General features: G+C 33.2%; 4 protein-coding genes across 7 annotated transcripts in view; 1 reads left to right on the top strand and 3 right to left on the bottom strand.

The window, feature by feature from the left end:
• Positions 1-12,395, top strand: LOC113863531 (myosin-11-like). 3 transcript variants are annotated; one of them, XM_027497152.1, is made up of 38 exons: positions 1-22; positions 130-258; positions 984-1,127; positions 1,217-1,362; positions 1,445-1,601; positions 1,740-1,798; positions 2,145-2,304; positions 2,376-2,525; positions 2,629-2,765; positions 2,859-3,005; positions 3,133-3,234; positions 3,373-3,430; positions 3,517-3,618; positions 4,240-4,277; positions 4,472-4,598; positions 4,679-4,849; positions 5,014-5,145; positions 5,271-5,380; positions 5,505-5,565; positions 5,805-5,982; positions 6,141-6,346; positions 6,418-6,537; positions 7,106-7,204; positions 7,392-7,613; positions 8,508-8,647; positions 8,953-9,064; positions 9,150-9,194; positions 9,286-9,540; positions 9,637-9,792; positions 9,887-10,093; positions 10,237-10,380; positions 10,753-10,823; positions 10,922-11,021; positions 11,121-11,177; positions 11,284-11,340; positions 11,423-11,503; positions 11,632-11,714; positions 12,272-12,395. In XM_027497152.1, exons 1-38 carry the CDS (start codon positions 20-22, stop codon positions 12,393-12,395), a joined length of 4,590 nt encoding a protein of 1,529 aa, XP_027352953.1. In that variant the 5' UTR covers positions 1-19. The 3 variants fall into 3 exon arrangements, with proteins under 3 accessions (XP_027352953.1, XP_027352951.1, XP_027352950.1); XM_027497150.1 differs by lacking the exon at positions 1-22 and having other exon boundaries at positions 124-258; positions 8,953-9,086; positions 9,154-9,194; XM_027497149.1 differs by lacking the exon at positions 1-22 and having other exon boundaries at positions 124-258.
• The window catches only part of LOC113863534, a 20,351-nt gene continuing 7,274 nt past the window's right edge, over positions 10,390-23,466 (bottom strand). The window contains exon 6 of the transcript XR_003504542.1: positions 10,390-10,400. The gene's annotated coding sequence lies outside the window, so the exon portion shown is untranslated. The remainder of the gene's footprint in view (positions 10,401-23,466) is intronic.
• LOC113863533 (F-box protein At5g03970-like) lies at positions 14,055-16,052 on the bottom strand. Its single transcript, XM_027497155.1, has one exon. It carries the CDS (start codon positions 15,514-15,516, stop codon positions 14,263-14,265), a length of 1,254 nt encoding a protein of 417 aa, XP_027352956.1. The 5' UTR covers positions 15,517-16,052; the 3' UTR covers positions 14,055-14,262.
• The window catches only part of LOC113863532 (inositol phosphorylceramide glucuronosyltransferase 1), a 4,750-nt gene continuing 3,705 nt past the window's right edge, over positions 22,422-23,466 (bottom strand). Inside the window, exon 10 of one of the 2 annotated variants that reach the window (XM_027497153.1) lies at positions 22,422-22,718. In XM_027497153.1, the coding sequence (XP_027352954.1) occupies positions 22,577-22,718 (142 nt within the window). In that variant the 3' untranslated portion in view covers positions 22,422-22,576. The remainder of the gene's footprint in view (positions 22,719-23,466) is intronic. The other variant, XM_027497154.1, reaches the window with a different exon arrangement.

Here is a 23,466-nt window from a genome sequence, read left to right on the forward strand (position 1 = left end):
TCCGCTTCATGCCTCAATAATGGTACGTCAAACTCTTTCATATCATACTCCTACTCCTATCGCTCTTTCAAACTATCGTAAATTCCATGCACTCTACGCTAAGTTTTTGTAGTGTAAACAAAAATGCAGGGGACTCCAGTGAATATTATTGTGGGTTCTCATGTCTGGGTTGAAGATCCAGATGTATCTTGGATTGATGGACAGGTGTGCCAAATCAATGGAAAGGATGCTCAAATTGAAACAACCAATGGAAAGAAGGTTTGTACCGACCACAATGTTTCTTATTCCATGCCTTTTTTTTTTATCCCGTTTTTTATATTCAAAATGTTTTAATAAGAGTGATGAGTTAGTGATCGGTTTTTTAGTCATGCATACATATGAATGTTTAAATCTCGTACTGTACTGATTGGTTATACAATAGTTCGCTTTGGTTTCTCCTATTTTCCAGTTAACACAATAGAAAGAGCAAATAATAGTGATAGGAATGATTAAACTCTCCTTTGTGATCATTCTATGGTTATTGCACTGACAGTTTGTAGTTGTTTATTACACATAGAAAGGAAAAAGGGGCGGGGGGGCACTATGAAGTTTAAGGAAGAGGTCCATGGATGATCATTCTTTTTTCATCCTTCTCATTCCGAGCTTTGGCTTGAGAGCATTAAATCACCATTAAGATCTAGGGAGTGTTTTTAAAGTTTTAACTCCTGAAAATATGCTGTCAAAATTATTGGACATGTAGCTAATTTATCTCTCTTGTTTTCCTTACCTTTTTTACACTAATTGAGTATTTGCCATTGGGGATTCTGTTCTGCAGTTAGAAAATAATTTTTGTTTTATACCTTCGAAAGATTTTTAATGTATTCCTTTCTGGAGATTTTCTTTTTTCTATTCTTGTACTGCTGACTGGAAAAGGTACAAAAATATTATAGTCAGGCAAAGATTATTCAGAATGTTTCCTGTGCTTTTATTTTGGTTATCTCTAGGTGGTCGCTAAGTTATCAAAAATATATCCCAAAGATATGGAAGCTCCTCCGGGTGGAGTGGATGATATGACAAAGCTTTCCTATTTGCATGAGCCTGGAGTCCTGCAGAACTTAAAAACTAGATATGAATTGAATGAAATATATGTAAGACTCTCTTCCCTTTATTATGACAAAATCCAGTTTAATTTATCAGCCCAAAAAGCTGTTACCTATTCTATTAATTGCCATGGCAGACTTATACTGGAAATATTCTGATTGCAATAAATCCATTCCAAAGACTGCCTCATATTTATGATTCGCACATGATGCAACAATACAAGGGAGCACCATTTGGAGAGTTAAGCCCTCATGTATTTGCAGTAGCTGATGTTGCATATAGGTAATCTAAATTTCTTCTAATAATTCATATTCCATTTCTGTCATTGAACCAAATCTTAGATTGATGAATTAATTAATACCAGGGCAATGATTAATGAAAGAAAAAGCAATTCGATTCTGGTCAGTGGGGAAAGTGGAGCTGGTAAAACGGAAACTACAAAAATGCTTATGCGATACCTTGCTTTCTTAGGTGGTAGGGCTGCCACTGAAGGACGAACAGTTGAACAACAAGTGCTTGAAGTATGATTCAGTAAATCAGACAATTTTGTTAAACTTAAATGCAGTTTCCATTTCTTTTTCCCCTTACAGATGACATCCCTTTTTCCCTCTTGAACTTTGATTAATTTAAGACTTCTGTGCTAATTGATCTGAATGCAGTCAAATCCAGTTCTGGAAGCATTTGGCAATGCTAAAACTGTCAGGAATAACAATTCCAGGTGAGTCTGACATGTGGGAAGTAAATAATTTGTTTTTTTTAAATTATCTTTTATATATACATTAATTTTGTCGTGTGAGTTTTTTCTACATGTGGGCAACGATGGATCTTTGTGTTCTGCTCTCCCTGATAATATAAATTAGCATTTTTCCAATTTGCCTCATTGCATTCTCCCATTTTTTTATCATACTGCCAGAATATAGTGTGTTAATGACAGCAGTTAAATGGAATGCTTTTTGTCAATTTTGCTTTCCAGAAATGGAGCATAAACTACTACATAATGTATATTTACGTTCAATATTTTACCAACAAATTAGTTTCAAATTCTCCTTCTCTTGATGGTGCAGTCGCTTTGGTAAATTTGTTGAGATCCAATTTGATAAGAGTGGAAGAATCTCAGGGGCAGCCATTCGAACATACCTTTTAGAGAGATCTCGGGTTTGCCAAATTAATGATCCTGAGCGCAACTACCACTGCTTTTATCTTCTTTGTGCTGCACCGCAGGAGGTTGGTTGCTGCATAATCCACTTTTTGTAGATTTTTTTAATTACATGAACTCATCGCATTTTTGCTAACAGGAAATTGAGAGATACAAATTAGGAAGTCCTAAAACGTTTCATTACCTTAACCAGTCAAAATGCTATGAACTGAATGATGTAAGTGATTCTCGTGAGTATCTTGCCACTAGGAGAGCTATGGACATTGTTGGAATAAGCCAAAAAGATCAGGTATTTCTTTTCGTGACTTTGAATTTAACTTTTTCTTGCTAGAATATGGAACAAATAGCTTCATAGTTCCAACCTTTACTTCCCCCTGCTGTCTTTTTGTCAGGAAGCAATTTTCAGAGTTGTTGCTGCAATTCTTCATCTTGGAAATATTGATTTTGCCAAAGGAAAAGAGGTTGATTCATCAATTCCAAAAGATGACAAATCCAAATTCCACTTAAAAACAACTGCTGAGCTCCTCATGTATGCTGGCCAGCACATTATTACTCCCTATGCCATATGATTTTCAATTTGACTTTAAGATGATTGCCATCATTGGATTTCTCAATTTATCAGGTGTGATGCTAATGCCTTGGAAGATGCATTATGTAAGCGTGTCATGATCACCCCCGAGGAAGTTATAAAACGGAGCCTTGATCCCCAAAGTGCAGTAGTCAGTAGAGATGGCTTGGCAAAAACAATTTATTCTAGACTCTTTGACTGGTAAGAGGCCTAAAATGGAAACGGATAGTTTCTGTCCTATATCATTCTAGTTAGTATCACAAATATAAAAGATAACGATCCATGACTCTGGTTTTGATCCCTGGTGCATTAATGTGGTGGTTCACAGGTTGGTGGACAAGATTAATAATTCAATCGGACAAGACTCAAATTCTAAATCTTTGATTGGCGTCCTTGATATCTATGGTTTTGAAAGCTTTAAATCCAACAGGTAATACGTTGTTTAGATGAAATAAACATGCCCATCCATTTATATCCACGATCTTGCATTACTGAAAATATTGGAAGCAACCACCTGTGCTTGTTTTCAATCCTTTGTAACTTATTTTCAGCCTATCATGCTCTGCAGTTTTGAGCAGTTTTGCATTAATTTCACAAATGAGAAGTTGCAGCAACATTTCAATCAGGCAAAGTCTCCGATCACCATAAGCACTTAAAGTAAGCTATGACCATTTTTTTCCCTGCTTAAATGTTTTTTCTTGATGAATTTCAGCACGTGTTTAAAATGGAACAAGAAGAGTATACAAAGGAACAGATTAATTGGAGCTACATTGAATTTGTTGACAACCAAGATGTTTTAGACCTTATTGAAAAGGTTTTTCTTGTTCTCTCTTTTTTCACTTTCCTTAAGGACATGAGGATGCTTGGTTCATTTTGGTTTTGAAAGCAATCAACTTATAATAAGAAACTTAATGAAGTGTAAATTCAATGCTAGTATGCTTTTGATAAGCTTATTGACAATCTTTATGACGACTAGTTATCTAATTATTCTGTTATAAATTTCATCGCACAATCTATTTTGCGGGACTGTAGATCCCTTTTAAATAATGAAGATTCTATTAATCCCAATCTGCAAAGATCAAGTTAAAAATATACAAAACAACTGTCCATATTTATAAAGGAAAGAAGCAGGAGAAGGAATAAGGGGGAGGGTGAAAATGAACTTGGTTAATTGGTTCAATTGTTGCCTCTATTGAACTGAAGAACAAGAGCCCTGTTGAATATATTCCTATTGAGTATATTACCCAACTTTTTATCTTAGTGTTTCGGACAAGCATGATTTTATAATCAAGGAAGTGCTGTTATTGAGTGATCTTTAACTAGGTTTTAAGTTTGATTATTTACAGTCTGCCAAAAAATTTTTTCAGGTTTTCCTTCCACTTGGCCCCCCTCTTCTTTTTGTATTAGTCTTTTACAATACTTTTCCTTTTTGCAGAAACCTGGAGGAATAATTTCACTCCTTGATGAAGCCTGGTAAAGTGTTGTTTTCTCCCTTGAAATTCTTCGTTACAAGGATGGACGTTCATGGGTTGCCAGATAATTTTTAGCTTTCTCATTTTGGTGAATCAAACCAGTTTTTGTCATGTAGTTTTAAATATAAAGCTCTGTTACATACCATATTGATTTACTCCTTCATTCTAACTTCCCCCCTCCTTTTTGTCTTTCAGCATGTTTCCAAAGTCAACACATGAAACATTTTCAAACAAGCTTTATCAAACATTTAAGAATCACAAGCGCTTCATTAAGCCAAAATTGTCTCGAACAGATTTTACTATTTCTCATTATGCTGGCGAGGTGTGAGTTATTCCCATAGCATCGGCTTCAGCGAAAAATAAGAAGTCTTTGTTTATTCACTTCTACTGTCATATGTGCAGGTGCAGTACCAGTCTGACCAATTTTTAGACAAAAACAAGGATTATGTGGTCCCTGAACATCAAGATTTATTGAATGCTTCCAAATGTCCTTTTGTAGCAGGCCTTTTTCCTCCACTTCCAGAAGAGACATCAAAATCTTCAAAATTTTCTTCAATTGGTTCTCGTTTTAAGGTATCATTATTTTTCTAGTCTTCTTTGTTAAACTTGGGAACTTTGTTACCAAAAAACCTTGAACTTCGTGCATCACATGTACCCATGTCACGACTTACAAAATTGAATTTTGTTATTACTATTAGGAAGCTAACAAACCATGTTTCATATCCTGAATGGTGCAGTTACAACTACAGCAACTAATGGAAACACTAAACTCTACAGAGCCTCATTACATTAGATGTGTCAAACCAAACAACCTTCTCAAGCCTGCAATTTTTGAGAATGTCAATATTATGCAACAACTTCGCTGTGGGGTGAGTTTAGTTTGATATTTCCCCTTTATTTTCACTCTTTGGATGATGGTTTGTGCAAAAGTATAGCCCTAGTATCTTCACATTTTCAACCTTTCTTTAGTTGTCTCTAATGCTTTCCCATATAGGGTGTTTTAGAGGCAATCAGAATTAGTTGTGCTGGCTACCCTACGCGCCGTGCTTTCTTTGAGTTTGTAAACCGATTTTCCCTCCTTGCTCCAGAGGTCACAGAAGCGAAGTAAGAACCCTTCTAGCATATCTTTTATGCATAAGAGGAAGGAAGTTTTGGCTTTATGTTTTCAAACAGTTTGATACCAAACGCAAACAGTTCTAAACTGCTAATATTTTTCTCCTATGTGCAGCCATGACGAGAAGATCGTTTGCCAAAAGATTCTGGAAAGAGTGGGGCTTAAAGGATATCAGGTAACTTGAAATGTTTCACCAGAATAAGTACTTCACTATATCTTTAAAGATCTTTTGGCCGTAGAACCAACTACAATTCATGGGTATTGTGTCATTAACATGTAATACATCTTTCAGCTATAATTAATTAATGTCAACAAGGGTAGTGTTCATTCATATATCATGCCTATATGAATGTATTTATCCTCTGCTCACATTCATGGCCACAAAGTTCATTTGATTGGCTGTCATTTGTGTAGATTGGAAAAACAAAGATATTCCTAAGAGCAGGTCAGATGGCTGAACTAGATGCACGGAGAGCACAAGTACTCAGTCATGCAGCAAAAACTATCCAACAGCGTATACGAACCCATCAAGCTCGTAAACATTATCTTGCTTTGCGAATGAAGACTACGTACGTGCAGTCTCTGTGGAGAGGTGAAATATTTTACAAGTAAAATAATCTAAATGATTTGTTAGGATAGGTGAAATATTGTATAAGTGAAACAACCTAAATCTTGGTGATGTAGGACATCTTACTGCTTAATCATTCTCCTTTCCTTTCATATTTTTCACATTCATAATATGTTTTGTAGGAAGACTTGCATGCAAACTTTATCAGAACATGAGAAGGGAGGCTGCTGTCGTGAAAATTCAGAAGAATATACGCAGATATGAAGCTAGGGGAGCATATACTAAACTCCAAGCATCAGTACTTACTTTGCAAACAGTTTTAAGGGCAATTGCTGCCCTTAAGGAGTTCAATTTCAGGAAACAGACTAAAGCTTCCATCATTATTCAGGTTATAGTTGAATTATCATCAAGAAAGTTCATCAGTATTCAATATTTAAATTCTTTTTCAAAAAATTGCAGGCTCGGTGGCGGTGCCACAAAGCTGCTTCATATTATAGAAGGCTCAGAAGAGGTTCAATTATCACACAATGCCGATGGAGGGGGTGTGCAGCCAGGAAAGAACTTAGGAAACTGAAAATGGTAAGCTTTTATATTTTCCATGATTCTTAATTAATCTGTTTAACTATCCCATCATTGAATAGAACCCTCAGAAATAGAGCAGTAAAAGCAAATGCATCCAACCTGCATATCATAAAGCTTAATACAGTGTCTGCATTGGATTAACAACAAAAGAAAATAAAGTTGTCCTTTGATCTATGAAATTGAAATTGGATTTATCTTCACTTCTGATTATAGGAGCAAAAAGTTTCATTATCATTCTATTTTCTATTTTAATTTATTTAACTAGTATATATCTTTAATGCAAAACATGTTAACTAGGTAAAAATAGATCTACTGAACAACAGAAAAGAATATCCCATCCTCATCCTCATAAGCCTGAAGTGAAAGTCGTGTCTTATTTCTCTTACCAAGTCCTTTTCTTTATGCTGGTTTTATCAATGATCAAATCAATTAAGCTGCTCCTTTTTGACACATTGTTCTATATTTAAGTAGCATTAACCTTGTTTTTTTTTTTTATTATTCCTTATTATCTATATCTTTCTCTTTCTTTCTACTCTCAATTGACTTCTGTTTCCATTTGCTTTAGGCTGCAAGAGAAACTGGTGCACTTAAAGAAGCAAAAGACAAGCTTGAAAAAAGAGTGGAAGAACTCACTTGGCGTCTTCAAATAGAAAAAAGTTTAAGGGTGAGATATATGCTTTGCTGATAGATAAAATTTGGAAGATTTTGTCCTGATATCTTTCACAATCATGCATTTTGTAAAACACTTTGCACAACTGGGGAATAAAAAGGAAAGTACAAGACTGAACTTCGCTATTGACAAGCATCTTCTCAATTTGTAAGCGCTAAAGAAACTATGTGGAATCCTGCAGACCAACCTAGAAGAATCCAAATCACAAGAGATAGCAAAACTGCAGAATTCACTGCAGGAGATGCAGAACAAAGTTGATGAAACCAATGCTATGCTTGTAAAGGAGCGAGAGAATGCAAAGAAAGCTATTGAAGAAGCGCCTCCTGTTATTCAAGAAACTCAGGTTATTGTTGAAGACACTCAAAAAATTGAATCACTAACAGTGGAAGTTGAGAATCTAAAGGTAAGAAAGTTCAAGTCTTGTGAGTTGTGACCTCTTCTGTTAGATGATTTCAATTTCAATCATGCTTACATTTCTGCATAATGCTTCTTAACAGTGAAATATTGTAGACAATATATAATTCATATATGGACAATTTGTATAGTTTGGTATAGTTTGGTAAACAACAACTTTTTTCCAGACATTATATATCCAATTATATAGCCTAAGTTGTAACCAGAGCTATATTATGCATTTCATTATAGATGCCTGTAGGACTAAGTGAAACCTTTGCAGTAGAATTCAGATGTCATTGTATTGAAATGAGAATGAATAGCAGTTCCAATGGATCCTCAATACAAAAGGATGTAACAATATTAGTTTCCCACCTGTTGATATGAGCAGCAGTAAAGCAAATTGACATCACTGTGCACTCTCTTCAAGTTAGTACTTGATATTCAAATCAATTATTCCTAATTGATGAAAATAAAATAGTTAATGTCAAGAATTAATCGCCTTAAAAATACAATTTGTTAACATGAATGGTATTATATATATAAGTATAACACGTTCATTCTAACAAGAACCCTTTGGACTTATAGTGTGGACAATTCAGAGGTTCACTGCACCTTATGCTGAAATTTAATTAAGAATGAAAGTGAAAAGGAACAAATTCATGACCACTTGATCACATGGGGGTATGATACTATGTTAAAATTCAATCTTCCTAAAAGCTGCACGATAATGGTTTTATTGGGCATATTTCAGTACCAAGGAATATAAGGATGATAAAATTAAATGTATGCTTAAGGAGCATAATTTCTTTATTTGCTTGTAGTGGTATACCTCAATTTTTTTGTCAGGTGCATAATTATTGTCTCATATAAATGATGTTGCCTTGGTTTTATCTTCCCGCAGACTTCCCTTGAGTCAGAGAAACAGAAAGCTGATGACTTTGAAAGGAAATATAATGAAGCCCAAGCTTGTAGTGAAGAAAGGAGTAAAAAATTAGAAGACACGGAGAAGAAGGTTCGTCAACTCCAAGAATCGTTGACCAGGTAATATGAATAATGAACAACAAACTCAATGTTACTATGGAAAATATTGGATTAGTGTACCTAATTTTGGGTTGCAGATGTTCTTTGCTTTCTCATGAGGAGTATGATAATGCTATTGGCTAACTGATCAAACATTATTCTTTCTTTATTTCTCTTCTTCCTTAATTAAATAATAATTATCATTAGTATTATGTTGGATGGATTTATATCTAATTCTGAATCTTAAAAAATAATGTCATTATGGTTCATATCCACCTTGAATTTGATTAAAGGAATGGCCAAAAATCTCATAATTTTTTTATCAGGCTAGAAGAGAAGATTACTAATTTAGAATCAGAGAATCAGGTTCTACGTCAACAAGCTGTGTCCATGGCACCGAATAAGTTTCTTTCCGGACGCTCCAGATCAATTATTCAGGTACTCCCTTGGAATGGATCTTGTACACCTGATGATAAAATGAAAGTAGAGATGGTTTAAAAGTTTTTCTTATCTATGTTGATAGAGAGTGGACAGTGGACATATTGCAGTGGAAGCAAAGACAACTTTGGTAACTGAACTTATTTTAAATCTTTGTTATTTGTTTGGGTATGTCCTCTTGGATTTGATTTGTTTTCTTTTTTACTTGATAAACTAATCAGGATATGCATAGCCCATCAATGAATCACAGGGAATCCTCTGAAGTGGAAGATAAACCCCAGAAGTCACTAAATGAGAAACAACAGGAGAACCAAGAGTTACTCATTAGATGTATTGCACAACACCTAGGCTTTGTTGGGAATAGACCAATTGCTGCCTGTATTACATATAAATGCCTCTTGCAATGGAGATCATTTGAAGTTGATCGTACTAGCGTTTTCGATCGTATAATCCAAACAATGGGCCATGCAATTGAGGTTTAAAATGCAAAACTGTCACGTGATTGTTTGCTCTTCCTGTTTTCCTTGCTTAGCATATTTTTTTCTCTAATATATATTTTGTTTGGACCTCAGACCCAGGATAACAACGATGTGTTGGCGTATTGGTTATCCAATGCCTCTACACTTCTCTTGTTACTCCAGCGCACACTTAAGGCAAGTAGTGCTGCTGGAATGGCTCCTCTACGCCGTCGTTCTTCTTCAGGAACCCTATTTGGGAGGATGTCACATGTAAATATTACTTCTTATTTGAACAGATTGTTTCACATTGAGAAACTTTCCTTCTTCAGATGACTTTAGTCTTTCTCGTATACTGTCGTTTCAGAGTTTCCGTGGTGCTCCAGCGGGAGTCAATCTTTCCCGAATTAATGGTAGCTTGAGTGGCGGAGTGGATACATTAAGACAAATTGATGCCAAATACCCAGCTCTGCTTTTCAAACAGCAGCTTACAGCTTATGTGGAAAAGATTTATGGAATGATTCGAGATAACTTGAAGAAAGAAATTTCTCCCTTGCTTGGATTATGCATCCAGGTATAACAGTTTCTTTCATTACATTCTAGCAAACGTCTATGTGCTGATCTACCATGCATGCCTTCATAAATTTGTGAAGCTTTTCCTTTGCTACCTTGCCTTTTAAATTCTCCGATTTGCACTGCTTGAACATGATGAAATAGGCACCCCGAACATCCAGAGCGAGCTTGGTTAAGGGATCATCACGTTCAGTTGCAAACTCGGAAGCGCAGAAAGCTTTAATTGCACACTGGCAGGGGATAGTTAAGAGCCTTGGGAACTTCTTAAAAACTTTGCAAGCAAACCATGTTAGTACAACCTCTTTTGACTTAACATTGATTCATTTGTTCTTTTTTTCTTGGTGCTTTCTTATAGCAATTTTCGCCAGCAATGCTTTCTGTTTCTTCACAAAATTATTTGAATCTGTCATATTATATTATATTATATACATGATCATGATGAAATCGCAAGCTTCTCTTGAAGTGTCTCTAAAGTTAGACATAATATCTTTCTTATGTCAACTATAATAAAACGTTGCTTTATGTTAATAATTAAAATACGTAGACTAATGTAAATAGAGAAAGTCCACATGATTTGGTTAAACCTCGGGCACGTTTAAGTATTTGTTGGAGTGAAATATGTTTGTTCTGCTCAATCCTCTTTCTGCTTCATTTTGGCAGGTTCCCCCATTTTTGGTCCGTAAGGTGTTCAGTCAAATTTTTTCTTTCATTAATGTCCAACTTTTCAATAGGTTAGTTTGTTCTACTTTCCATTGTTTTGGGGTTGTTTTCTAATAATTCTGGAAACCAGAATTTTCATTTTATAGTTACATCTTCATTTTTCTTGCAGTCTACTTTTAAGACGGGAATGCTGCTCATTTAGTAATGGGGAATATGTGAAAGCTGGTTTGGCTGAATTGGAGCATTGGTGTTTTATGGCCACGGATGAGGTGCATTACTTCACACTGCTGTAATACTTCGCAGTTCTTTTAGTGAGGTATAAATACTAACCCCACCCCTCTCCGTTCTCTCATGGGAAAAAAATGCAGTATGCAGGTTCTGCCTGGGATGAGCTCAAACATATTAGACAGGCTATTGGATTTTTGGTATCTATCAATCTATTTATCTAGCCTATATACCATCTGCATGGTACTTGTTCTAATGGTCAGATAGTAAAATATTAAAATTTGATCTTCCCTGCCCTTAATTTAGGTCGTACATCAAAAACCAAAGAAAACACTGGATGAAATAAGTCATGACCTGTGCCCAGTAAGTGAAAGCGATCTTTTACTTTCTGCTTAAAAGTTCACTTTCCCGAATACCTACCATAGTCAGTTCACCCTATTCACAGGTCCTCAGTATACAACAGCTATATCGGATCAGCACCATGTACTGGGATGACAAGTATGGCACACACAGCGTTTCTCCTGATGTAAGTTTTATAATAAACTATCACCCAAACTAGCTTTAAAGTCATCTATACCAAAAAGATATGATAACTTGATATCGAAGACGTGCAGAAAAACTATGTTGAGCTTTGATATCAATGTTTTAATCCAGGTCATATCCAATATGAGAGTGTTGATGACTGAAGATTCAAATAGTGCAGTCAGTAATTCTTTCCTGTTGGATGATGATTCAAGGTAAGCCGGATATTGTTCATGAAAGCCGTTTTCATCTTGTTTTTCAAACGCTCGTTGTTGTTTTATTTGACTCATATTTAATTAGTTCCATGACCAAATAATTCTTAGTAATTAGATTAAACTCTAAAGCCATGACCAAATACAAAATAAATCCGAGAACTGAAAGTCTTGTGCACCTCCAAATGCTGAGCTTGGCAAGAGCAACGCAGTGTGCTCGCTGAGTTCAGTTCTACTCAGTTATGAACTGCTAGGCCGTTGTTGGTGATTGATTACTTTCAGAAGTAATCGAGTAAGCAAGAAGTTGGTGCCTTCAGTTTTATCGTCATGTCCATTTCCCTCCCAGTACATAAAATTCACCTGGTAGACACTAAATTACTATGTTTCTGTGTACTTAATGGTTACCCATTGATTCGAATGAAGCCATAGCGGTATTTCGAGCCAAAGACTTGGGGGATATGGTAGAATTAGACCAATATTCTATATTCTACAGATTTATAGTTGTGGACATGTCCTTTTCTGTATTTGTCATTAACCATTTGGAAGCATCTACTTTTCAGCATTCCTTTTTCTGCTGATGACATATCGAAATCAAAGGAACAAATAGATATCTCTGATATAGAGCCTCCACTACTAATTCGTGATAACTCTGGCTTTAGTTTCTTGTTGCCGTGCCCAGACTGACAACTTTCGTTACAGAATTGACTGACTGGTGCTCTTACCTTTGTCGAGATTCAAGTCATATTCAGTTAGATTTTGTCTGTTTTGGTCACATACATCGGATAGAAGATTGTATTTGACATACGAAATTCATTCCTTAGTAATTTAAAAAAGGGATGACATAGTGCAGGTGCGCAACTGGCTTTTGGGTGGGTGTAAAAACATGTAAATCCTTTTTTTTTTTTAATGAAAATTTCCCCATCAGCTTTCAATCTGGGTTTGTCATTCGTTAGCTCCTTTGTTTTATTTAGGTTAAGATTTTGTACCTAGAAGCATAGGAATTTCACCAAAATACAGGAACGTATGATGATTGCTCATGGTCCACAACGTGTCAATAAAATACATTATTTATCTGGACTTTCTAGATTTTTTCATTTGCATTTTTTATTTTGTTTCATTGCTTTCCAGTTCTAGTTAACCTATGAAATGGATTTTGATATATTCTAATAATACAATATTATATAGTTACTTCCCCCGATATCTTGTTCATCCCTATATGGAATTAGGCCCTTCAAATAATGCTATAAGTGTGCTATTTCTCGGTTGGAAGCTTCCACCTGTCCATTGATTACATTCAGATTGTGATGGTGTCATAGATGCCTTGGTGATGTATTTGTTACCTAGCGTAACTCGTGTGCGTTACCAGGGCAAAATTCAAATTAAAAAAGATATAAAATGTGTAAAGGATACTATTTTTAAATTAACAGAAAAAGTGCTATTGTCAAATGAATCTAATTAAAGAAACTATACAAAAACGTAATTTTAATGACAAATCTATTTAATTAAAAAATGATATTTGCTAATATAATTTTTAAATAAATTGGACATTGGACATTCAAGTGAAGTGAGCACAAATATTTAAAAATGACAAAGTCAATCGATCCATTCACTGACTATCCAATCCATCCAGATAATATTGTATTATTATCTGGGTTTAAAAAGTGTGATATTCATAATACCCACTCCACAAATATTCATTTATTTATAAAATTCATCTTTCTCTTATAAACAAAAAACAATTATCATTGAGATAAGATAAAGTTTATATATATATATATATAATTTTTTTTGTTCAGAAATGAACATAATGATATTATATGATATTAATAAGTAAGATATATAATATTATATTATGTCAATTTTTTTAATATAATTTTTAAATTCTGAAAAAGCACTGTCCGCACTCAACTGGTCTTGCTTTATTGACATTGCCAAGTTGAAAGCGTTCTACTGCTACTCGTAGTAGAAACGAAAGTACAACCTGGAACAGATCGAACGTGTTTTACTGTTAGTGAAGGATATCGGTTTTCAACGTATGAAATTCATATAGACAGCTGCAATTACCAAATAAAACTATATTCAAATAACCAATTCTACTTTAAAAACATAACCAAACCAAAAAGAAGGAAAAAAAAAAAAACTTTCGTCTTCATCGTTAAAACCCTTGCATGCAGGTTGTCGTGACTGTTTCAAGCGGCAATTCTTCCATGCAAAGAAGACTAGGGAGAACAGCGATCAGAAGAGTAAGGAACTGTTTCTAAAATCTAATATTTTTATTTTTAAAAACAGAAAACTATTTTTAAAATATAAATCAAACATGCTCTAATACTTTTTTAAGTCTTCGGATTAAACGGCAACCTCTCAGCATATACACCATTGAATCTACAAGAGAAATGAAGGTCCTACACTAAAACTAGACTTCCAAACAGAACAAAGAAGGTAAAACCTTGAATTTCATTATATCCACATCACTAACAAAATCGAAATTTTCAGTTGCATCTAGCCTAAAAAACGACAGGTTTTTCCTTTTATCAGAAATCATGTCATGTTGTCATGACACAGAGGAAGAGTGTGGCCATGCAGGTAGAAAGTAAGGAACTACTTTGCTAGATTCCCATGAAATGGAGGCTCCTCGACCCTGATAATTAACAATTTCCACCATTTCGGTCCCCAGATCACACAGAAAAATGTTCCACCCTGACCTAATGAAGACAGATTTAGAATTCTGAGGAAGAAATGACAATATTTGGGTTTCTTTAGAATGAGTGCTTAAAGATGGTATCTGCTTCCATAACATTCTAAAATTTAATCTCCACCTTAGAATCCATTTGTACTTCAGATGAGTACAGTTGCAGTAAATGGAGGGGTTGGCTCCAGCTTCCTTCTCAAGTATCCATATCTCCAGACCCAAGTTATTGCTCTGACCATACTGCAAAAGCCCATCAGACGACTCCCCAAGAACAGATTCCTCGTGCTCATGTGATAAAACACCTGCTGGTAGTTTAATTAAAGCTATGCACCTGTCTCCGAGACGAGGATCATAAATTGCAAGTTTTCCCCACATTGCAAACCAGTGTACAACCCCATCAACCACCGTAGCTGCTGTCCTTGGGCGCAATGCAAAAGACGTAGAGCACATCAGAGTGGATTGCTTCCATGTTCCAGTTTTTGATGAGAAAGTCTCAATTGAGACAGTGTTGCGTTCCTTAAGCTTGCATTCACATCTTGCACGGATCACCTTGTAACATGGGTCACCATCAAGATATTCCTCAACAGTCAACGCCATGCACAAAGTCTTATAGAATTGCTGAGGTTGTGGGAGTTGATACCGTTGCTTGGTCACAGCATTGTACACATAATATGTCTTCGGATGGTGACCAGAAAGAATAATGCCATTGGAACAATCAATGAAGTATCCAAGTTGTTTGAGGATTCCAGAAAGCTTCAAATCATCACCCTCTTTACAAGTGGACAAGAATGGGAGAGCAGGCTCCCAACGAGGGCGACGATAGCCATCTCGAGGTCTTCCAAGATATAAAAAGTTGCACACAAAGAAACCCAAAAGTCGAAAATTTTGTCCCCATCGACTCAAGTAGCAACAACGAAATGAAGAACTGCATATCACACGCAGCCATCTTTTTGATACAATAATTAATTTGAAGATAGTTGATGGTGGTAGCCGAAGTAGGATCTCATGGAGGATGTCATCACAGTTAAGTACGGCATAAACACTATGTCTATTAGGACTCATCCTCTCAATTTTTGTCAGGCTATTTACATCCTGCCAAGCATAAGCTAACCACATCTTCAGAATTGCCGAAAAAGACTTACAGACATAAGCTCATTCACTGATAAATAATAATGATAATGATAAAAAAAAAAAAAAGTAACCCCATGCTCACCACCGGTCTAAACTGCGTTTTGCGTTTCATCAGGAATGAACAAGAAATTTTATTAATGAGCACAAAGACGATTTGCAAGAAACCCAGTTCCTAATCACCAAACAAGCAACTAGTCATAAAGCATTTGGTTAAAAGGGTTGAACCAAAATTTAATCCCTTCAGCAAAGAAAAAAATTCTAAAATCGAAACTGAAGTGCACAGTAGAGGATAATGGCATGCAAACTGGTCAAACATTGTCTCAAATTTCGAACAAACGGTGATGAATTCACTCACTGTTCAAATTTGGGGCTTCGATTTCAAATATGAGTGCATGCGGTGCTCTGCTTGGACATGCTTGCCCTTTTCCATCAATTGATCAAACCGAAGATAGAAAGAACGAGTTTTGATATTAGAGAATCACGTTTTCCGAATCATTTTAGATGTGGGCTTAAATTGTGAGAAAACTCCCCTGTTCTTGGGCTATGTTTGGGTTAAATAGTGGATCTGTGTCGCAAGTCTCCCTCCACAAGACAATTCCCAAAGCCCAATTCTTGCCGACTTTCGGCTTTCAAAAATTGAATAAGTTTATTTCATATTTACAATTTTTTTATTAAAATTGCATTTTTTTTACCAAAATAAAATAAAAGAAAAATGCATTTTGATAGAACATGAATTATTCTCGGCGCAGGTTCCTTGCAAGTTGGAACACGTGTTGTCGGTATAAGTCTCAAAATTTACGAAGCTGAAACGACCAAACACTAGCTAATGAGTTTTTGGCTTTGAAGTGTTTAGCATTGTGACGAGAAACTTTAGTATCATAATTTTTATTTTTTTTTATTACATAATTTTTTTAAAATTCAAAATATTTTTTGAAAGCTAAATTAATTTATGAAATAAATATTTTACCTTTTTAAAAATAAATAATATAAAAAATATGTTTGTTTGCATTTTTGGTAATGTGATTCATTAGATTTTAGATTTTGTTGTAAGAACCAGTAGAATTTGATAATGTAAATATGTTACAACTCTATGTTTCATTCAAATGAAAGGAGAGAAGAACAGGGATTCTAGTAGAGGAAAGAGGAGGAGAAGAATTTTAATGTAAAAAGTATATTTAATTCACAAGAGGAAAAAAGAGATAAAATAAATATAAATTCTAAAATAAAGATAACTTTATTTAATTAATGTAAATATCTCTCTCCTCCAAAATTATCCAATTTTAAAGAGGAATAAAATTGAATGGCGAGGGATTTTAACACCATCTCCTCTCTGTTTCTTTTTTTTTTTTAATTTAAATATTGAATCAAATACAAGAAGGTTATAAAAAAATCTCTCCTCTTTTTTACTTTTCTTTAAGTAAACAATAGGCTAGGATATTAGTTTTAAAAATAGTAAATTAAGAAATTTTATTAAATTTTTTTTTATCAAAGTTGTATTAAAAATCACGATAAAAAGTTAGAATCGATAACACGGTTTTTAAAAAATTATTTTAAGTTTACAATAATTTGTGCAATAATGCTATAAAAAAGTGGATGCATGATATGTAGTTCCACGTGACCCATGAATGATTCACTGCTTCAAACAGTGTATGTAATCCAAATTCGATTAATTAAATGTTGATTGTATTGTTTTTAAATAAAATATGATATATATATAAGTTTTAAATAATGGTGGCGTGCCTCCAAAAATCAGTTGGATCACCACTTTAATTAAAATAATCGTCAGTCATGATGAAAAGGCCCTCTTTGCTTAATATCTTTTCAAGTGCTTTACTTTTATATTGTATTAAAGAAAAATTATATTTGCAAACCATTTTTAACAACGTTTATAGCATTTTTTTAGGAGAAAAACTATCAATTAAGATGTATATTTTTAATTTTATTAAATAAAAAATAAATAATGAAAAGAACCTCAAAATATCATTTTTTTAATTTATGTTGAATATGTAAAAAATTGTTTATTTTATTGTTATTGATTATAACTTTTGTTTTAGATGACATTTACAAATTTTTTTAACATATTTCAGGTGTATATTTCACATGAATGTTTTTTATATGCGATCACAGGATTGTTTAACAAATAATTTTGGTAGCTTGTATGATCAATTCAATAATCATTAGCTACAAATGCGACAAAATAAAGGTTGAAATCCCATTTTGGTTTCTTTTGGTAAAGAAGAGGGTGGCATGGAGTGCTCCTACTTTCTCTCAAGCAATGGGAAGACTTTGTTTCCAGCCACCTTGGTATATATACTTGAATACTCGAGTATGACACAAGAAATTAAACTATAAAGGTTCCACCAAAGGCATAATACCATCTTAGAGCAATTAATTTTGTCTATAAATTATACAATACGTTCATACAACTTTGACAGCATTGTTTATTAGAGAGAAAAACACTTCACTTGACCCCTTTTTTTTGTGAAGGTATAAATGCAAGGGTGTCTAAATCAATGTTATTAAACTCAAACTAATAAAATTACTAGATAAATTAGTTGAACTGTGTATGTATATATATGTTTATAGATATATATATATATATATATATATATAAGTAGTAATACTAAGAAGAAGAAAAATTATAGCACAGTAAATGTTGTTACTTAAAATGATTATAAAATCTGCATAAAAATTTAAATATATATATATAAGATCTTATTGAATATCTTTATACCCAAGCTAAAAAAATTGTAATAATTAAATGAAAATATTGCTACATCCATGCCTTGCTTTAGTAAGCCACCTGGTTAGTAGTTAATGACAAAAGAGTTGGTCAGGTCTACCCCATGTTGACGAAAAAAAAAGTTCTACAACCTGTCCATCCAACATATCTGTTTATAGAGACTTCACAATTATGCAAGTTTTACTCTTTATCTATAAACTCCCAAATGATTTTCTAAATTTTAATTAATATTAAAAAATATGCTAGAAATGTGTTAAAAGTATTTTTCAGCAACAAAATTATTCTTATGTATCACTATTTTTGTATTTAGTATTTGCTTTCTTTTAATGGGGCACAATACGTAGGATTCCCTCGTTTTCTGCTCCAAATAAGTAAAATATTAACCTAGTTGGCTAATAGGATATTCCTTTCCATTTGTCTTTCCACAATAAACAATTACTACAAAATTATCCTTCTGTATCACTTTCTATTTTCATCATTTTCTTAGTATTTTTTTTTTTTCTAGATCAGCCCAATATACAGATTCCAACTATACTTCTAGTAGAATCTTAACCAATAAGCTAATAGGATATTCCTTTCTATTAATATTTATATCGTATAATGATATTCAAATTAAGTATGAAGTGTAAATGGAACTTTGTGTATTTTATCACTGTATACCATTGTTTCAACCGTTGATTTTTGGCCCACTTAGGACTAAGAAATCTATGCTCCTTTATAAATGTAACCTTAAATTTCGGGATCCCCAACAAACCTAATCCCTTGTTTTTCATCATCTCCCAACTTTCTTCTTCTTCTTCGTAGTGCTGGAGAAGAAGATTATGAGTCTCTTAAGGTCGAAAACAACATCACTTTGGTGCAAGATCAAGTATTTGTTTCTGGGTTTCACGCTGTTATTGGAGCCATGGCCAAATATAATACCCCAAGAAAGAAGGTAGCTAGAAACCTGAGCAAATGCACTCTAGGCAAGTCTGAATGCTTGGCTTTTCATGTGTTGTAATGTAAAATAATTAAGGACGATTACTTATTATTGTTGTTATTGTTATTGTTATTGTTATTATGTCTTTCAATTCGAGTTACCAAAACAACCAGAAATTGATTGATTAATTATTGTAATGTGTAGGATATGTTATATATGTTGCCTTCTCTATCTGTGCAGCTGCATTTGAGTTACTTGAATGAAATTCTTGCGCTTCATTTTTTGTTCATGTTCTTAATTACTTCTTGTTCAATTGGAGTCTCCAACAAAACTGGTCCAGTATGAAATAGCACAACAAAAGCTAACTATTAACTTTCAAAACACAAACACGCTGGATTCATCATATATTATAGGCTCATAGCATAATTAACCATGATAACCATCCACTTCCCTGATGATGTATAGTTGTTGTAGATGAAGTCCATCTATACATTAAGTAGATGAATTAAAGTGAATTGACTCTGTGATCCACGTTTCAAGTAGTTCTATGGTTGAATACTAGCATGCAATTCCAGTGGCAGGGTGTTGTAGATCACGTACCAACATGTCAATTATAATGTTTTTTATGCTTCGAAGTTCAGAGGGCCATCAATTAATAAATTGCTGGAAAAAGTAAGTGTTGGATACTTGTGGATAAAATGCATTAAATATATCGCCTACAATTCACAGCTGCAGCAATTCAAGCAACCAATTAACGTTCCCCAAACTGAGCTAAGTAAATACAAGAACGTTTCATTCGTGAAATCTACAATAATCAAACGAGTATGGTTAATCCTATTGGGTTTTTAGTGGCAGTATGAAATTTCCAAATTTTATTTCACAATAAACAGTGTGTTTAGACTTTCACTTTCTTTTTTTTTTTCTTCAGCAAAGTGTTAATGAATTATCAATTATAATTCACACTATGTTAATTAGCCTGTCGTGCTCTTAGTGGAATGCCAATGTAAAAATCACAATTGTAATTTGTAGTTCTTGAATAATCTTACTAATAAGAGTTTTAAGGACCATCGTAAATTGTAAGTAAATTTATTTATTTATTTTTATTAAAGGTCATGATAGATGATATATTAATAATATTTTTAATAAAAATCTTATTATTTAATTAATGTTCAAAAAATATTTATTAACTAGTATTCTTAGAACATTTGTTAGCGTTAATGATATTATTATCTATTTATTTATATATAAAGACTAAAGTTAATTGATATGATCTGACACACTTTATATCATACTTTGGGATAAGGATGATCTCGTCAACTACATTTTTCATAATTAAATGAGTTAATCACGTTGTGTCCCACTTGGAGGATAGTGATGCCACCAATAAGAAAAAGTGGTTTAAACAGGTGAGGTGATTAACTATTTTCTATTGGTTTATGAGTCATCTATACCAAAAACGACAAGCCAAATATGATGATGATTCACTAACATTTCGATTAAACTAAGCATAATTAGAATCCAAGATGAGCTAGCAGGCATGGATATTATCATCATATGATTGCCATATTTAATTAAACCAGGTAAGAATATTTAGTATATATGTGTTTACATGTTAAGTATACTTAAGTAAAAAAGTATCGTTATTAAAAAAACGAGGGGTTATTGAAAAGTATGAAAAAATGCATTAATAATATTTTTGATATAAAAGCGTTTTATTATTAATTCATTAATTTAATATCCTAAAGATACTTATTAATGTTTTCTAAATAACATGCTCCAAAAGAAGGCATAGCTAGCTTGATTATGCATCACATTTAATCACATTTTACGAAGCAAAAATCAATAGTTAAAATTTGTCTAGCACAAATTTTCAAACATGACAAAGAAAATTTCTGAATTCCATTAAACTGCATTCTTAATTATGAGCCTATTTGTATTATCACAAAATAGATTAATATTTTTTATCATCACAAAATACGTTGATAAGTAATTTAATTATGAGCCTATTTGTATGATAAATGTTAACAAGGTTTTCACAAAATTTAAAATAAAAACTACTTTCATTCAGGAGATATATAAAAAAAATGATACTAACCCACGTGGTATAAAATTTTTTTTTTTTTCTCGTTCTCATTCATAGTCATCTACCATAGCCTGGTTCCAATAAATAATGCTTCCATAAATAGATTTTGCAACTAATATGGGAGAGGGAACCCATGACATTAGTGTAAAGACAATGAAATGAAATGACGTGGTCCATTTTGCTTTCTTTAGTTTTAATTTTTTAGTAGAATAAAATATAGTTTTTTTTTAAAATTTTATATCTAATTTGATTTATTTTTAAAATACATCAGGTCCTAAAAAAAACTCGCATAGTGCCATAAAAACTCTTATTATACTATTCTTGTCTAGCACATATTGTTAACAAAGTGAAACAAAATAATCACATGAATAAAAAGAAGGAAAAAATATATAAACGATCAACCTTTTTCTTTTGTTGTAGGTGATAGACAATGCAAAACTATATATCTTCCGTTATTGTTCATTAGGGAAATGTTACCCTTTTCCTCTCACATAATTTTTAAATATACTTTTCATTATTAATAGAAATGTATTATGACTTTACAAAACTATAAATGAGTCACACGAGTCTTTATACATATTATACCAAATTATAATAGAAAAAATCAGAGTTGCCACCGAGTAGCCCCACTCATCACATGCAATGCCAACATACAAAGCTATCATAAGATAAGGAAAATCATTATTTTACACCTCATTTTTCAAATGTAAAAGAAAAAGAAAAGAATAAAAAGTAATAATAAATGATACAATGTGATGATAGAAAAAAAGTAAAAATGCAAATTGACATTATTGTTGATAAGGTCAAACTTCGACATTTCGTTTAGGTAGCTTATTTCATAATATGCTATAATAACTTGCCCATCACCGAATGGATTATAGGCTTATGCATCGTGCCATGCACTTTATTAAATTAAAAATAAATGGTTCACTTACTTCCCTAAAAAATTACCTTTTGAAAATTAAAAAAAAAAAATCAATTTCAAAAGATTGCAGAAAAAACTCCAAATTAATAAAAGTACCCATTTACCCTCTAAAATGTACTCAACAATATTAAAAAAAATCATATTTTATGAACCAAGCAAGCTCGCATTAAATTAAGTTCAACAACGTAGAGCAGTTTTGAGACTATTATGCGTGATTTCAATAGAACAAAGTGGTCTTTTGAAAGAATAACAATAATATTACAACAGAACCTTGGCAAAATTTCCTTAAATACATTTTCCACTAGAGCAACATTACATCTGTGAGCTGCAAAAAAGAAAGTAATATCAAGCATAGCTTAATTAATTACATCACAATCAACATAAAAAGCACAAACTCCTATTTCGAGCAATATCTCGCTCATCAAGGCCTTTTAGAAATGATCGAATAGCAAGATGTTCGGAAGCATATGTCATGAAAGAAGCCAATATTATGCCACCAACAACCATCAAACCTAACCTGTTAAAAATAGAAATGGAAATGTGAGTATTGTTTCAAAGAAATATTTGATAACAATGCTGTTCTTTTAATACCAAAACTACTTTGAATTAAGGATAGGATAATGGTTTAACTCCACTTCAGAATTAGGGGGTGTCCTTTAGGAGGTTTCTCATTGACATTTCAACCTCCACAAATAAGTGCTGGCACTACGTATGTGATGATGATGTAGGGGCAAAAAGTCAAGAGAAGATTCTAGCAATTGCAAGTTTTTGTGATCTAACAAAACACAAAAAATAAAATTCTCTTTGATATTTTTGGGTTTGTTTTTCAGATTACAAGTACTAAACTACAACTTCCTAGGCTCAACTTACTAAAAGGCAAGTTACAAGAAAACAACTCCATAAATGTGACCTTTGACACTAACTACTAACCCAAGTCCATTAAGAGTCCTTGGGCCTTTCAAATATGACACAAAGTCTTAAAACACTTGATATAGAAGCCACAAATATTAATTAAGATACTTGAAATTATAAAGATAAACCCACTTTTAATAATTTTTTTACTGCTGCATCGTGAGTACAAACAAGTTATCAATGAAAATACTAATTGTCAATTGAGTAGAGATTTTGGATACTGGAGGTCTTTAAATGTTGAACTTTGATTTAAAAAGTGATTATTAGTCAATGATGATAAATACACACCACTGGGAATAAAGCTACTTTTTGAACCACAAAGATAAAAGTTTCCCCGAGAAAGAAAAAAAGGT

This window comes from Abrus precatorius, unplaced genomic scaffold (genome assembly GCF_003935025.1).
Source record: "Abrus precatorius isolate BTA unplaced genomic scaffold, Abrus_2018 Scaffold3, whole genome shotgun sequence".
NCBI classification, from domain to species: Eukaryota; Viridiplantae; Streptophyta; class Magnoliopsida; order Fabales; family Fabaceae; genus Abrus; species Abrus precatorius.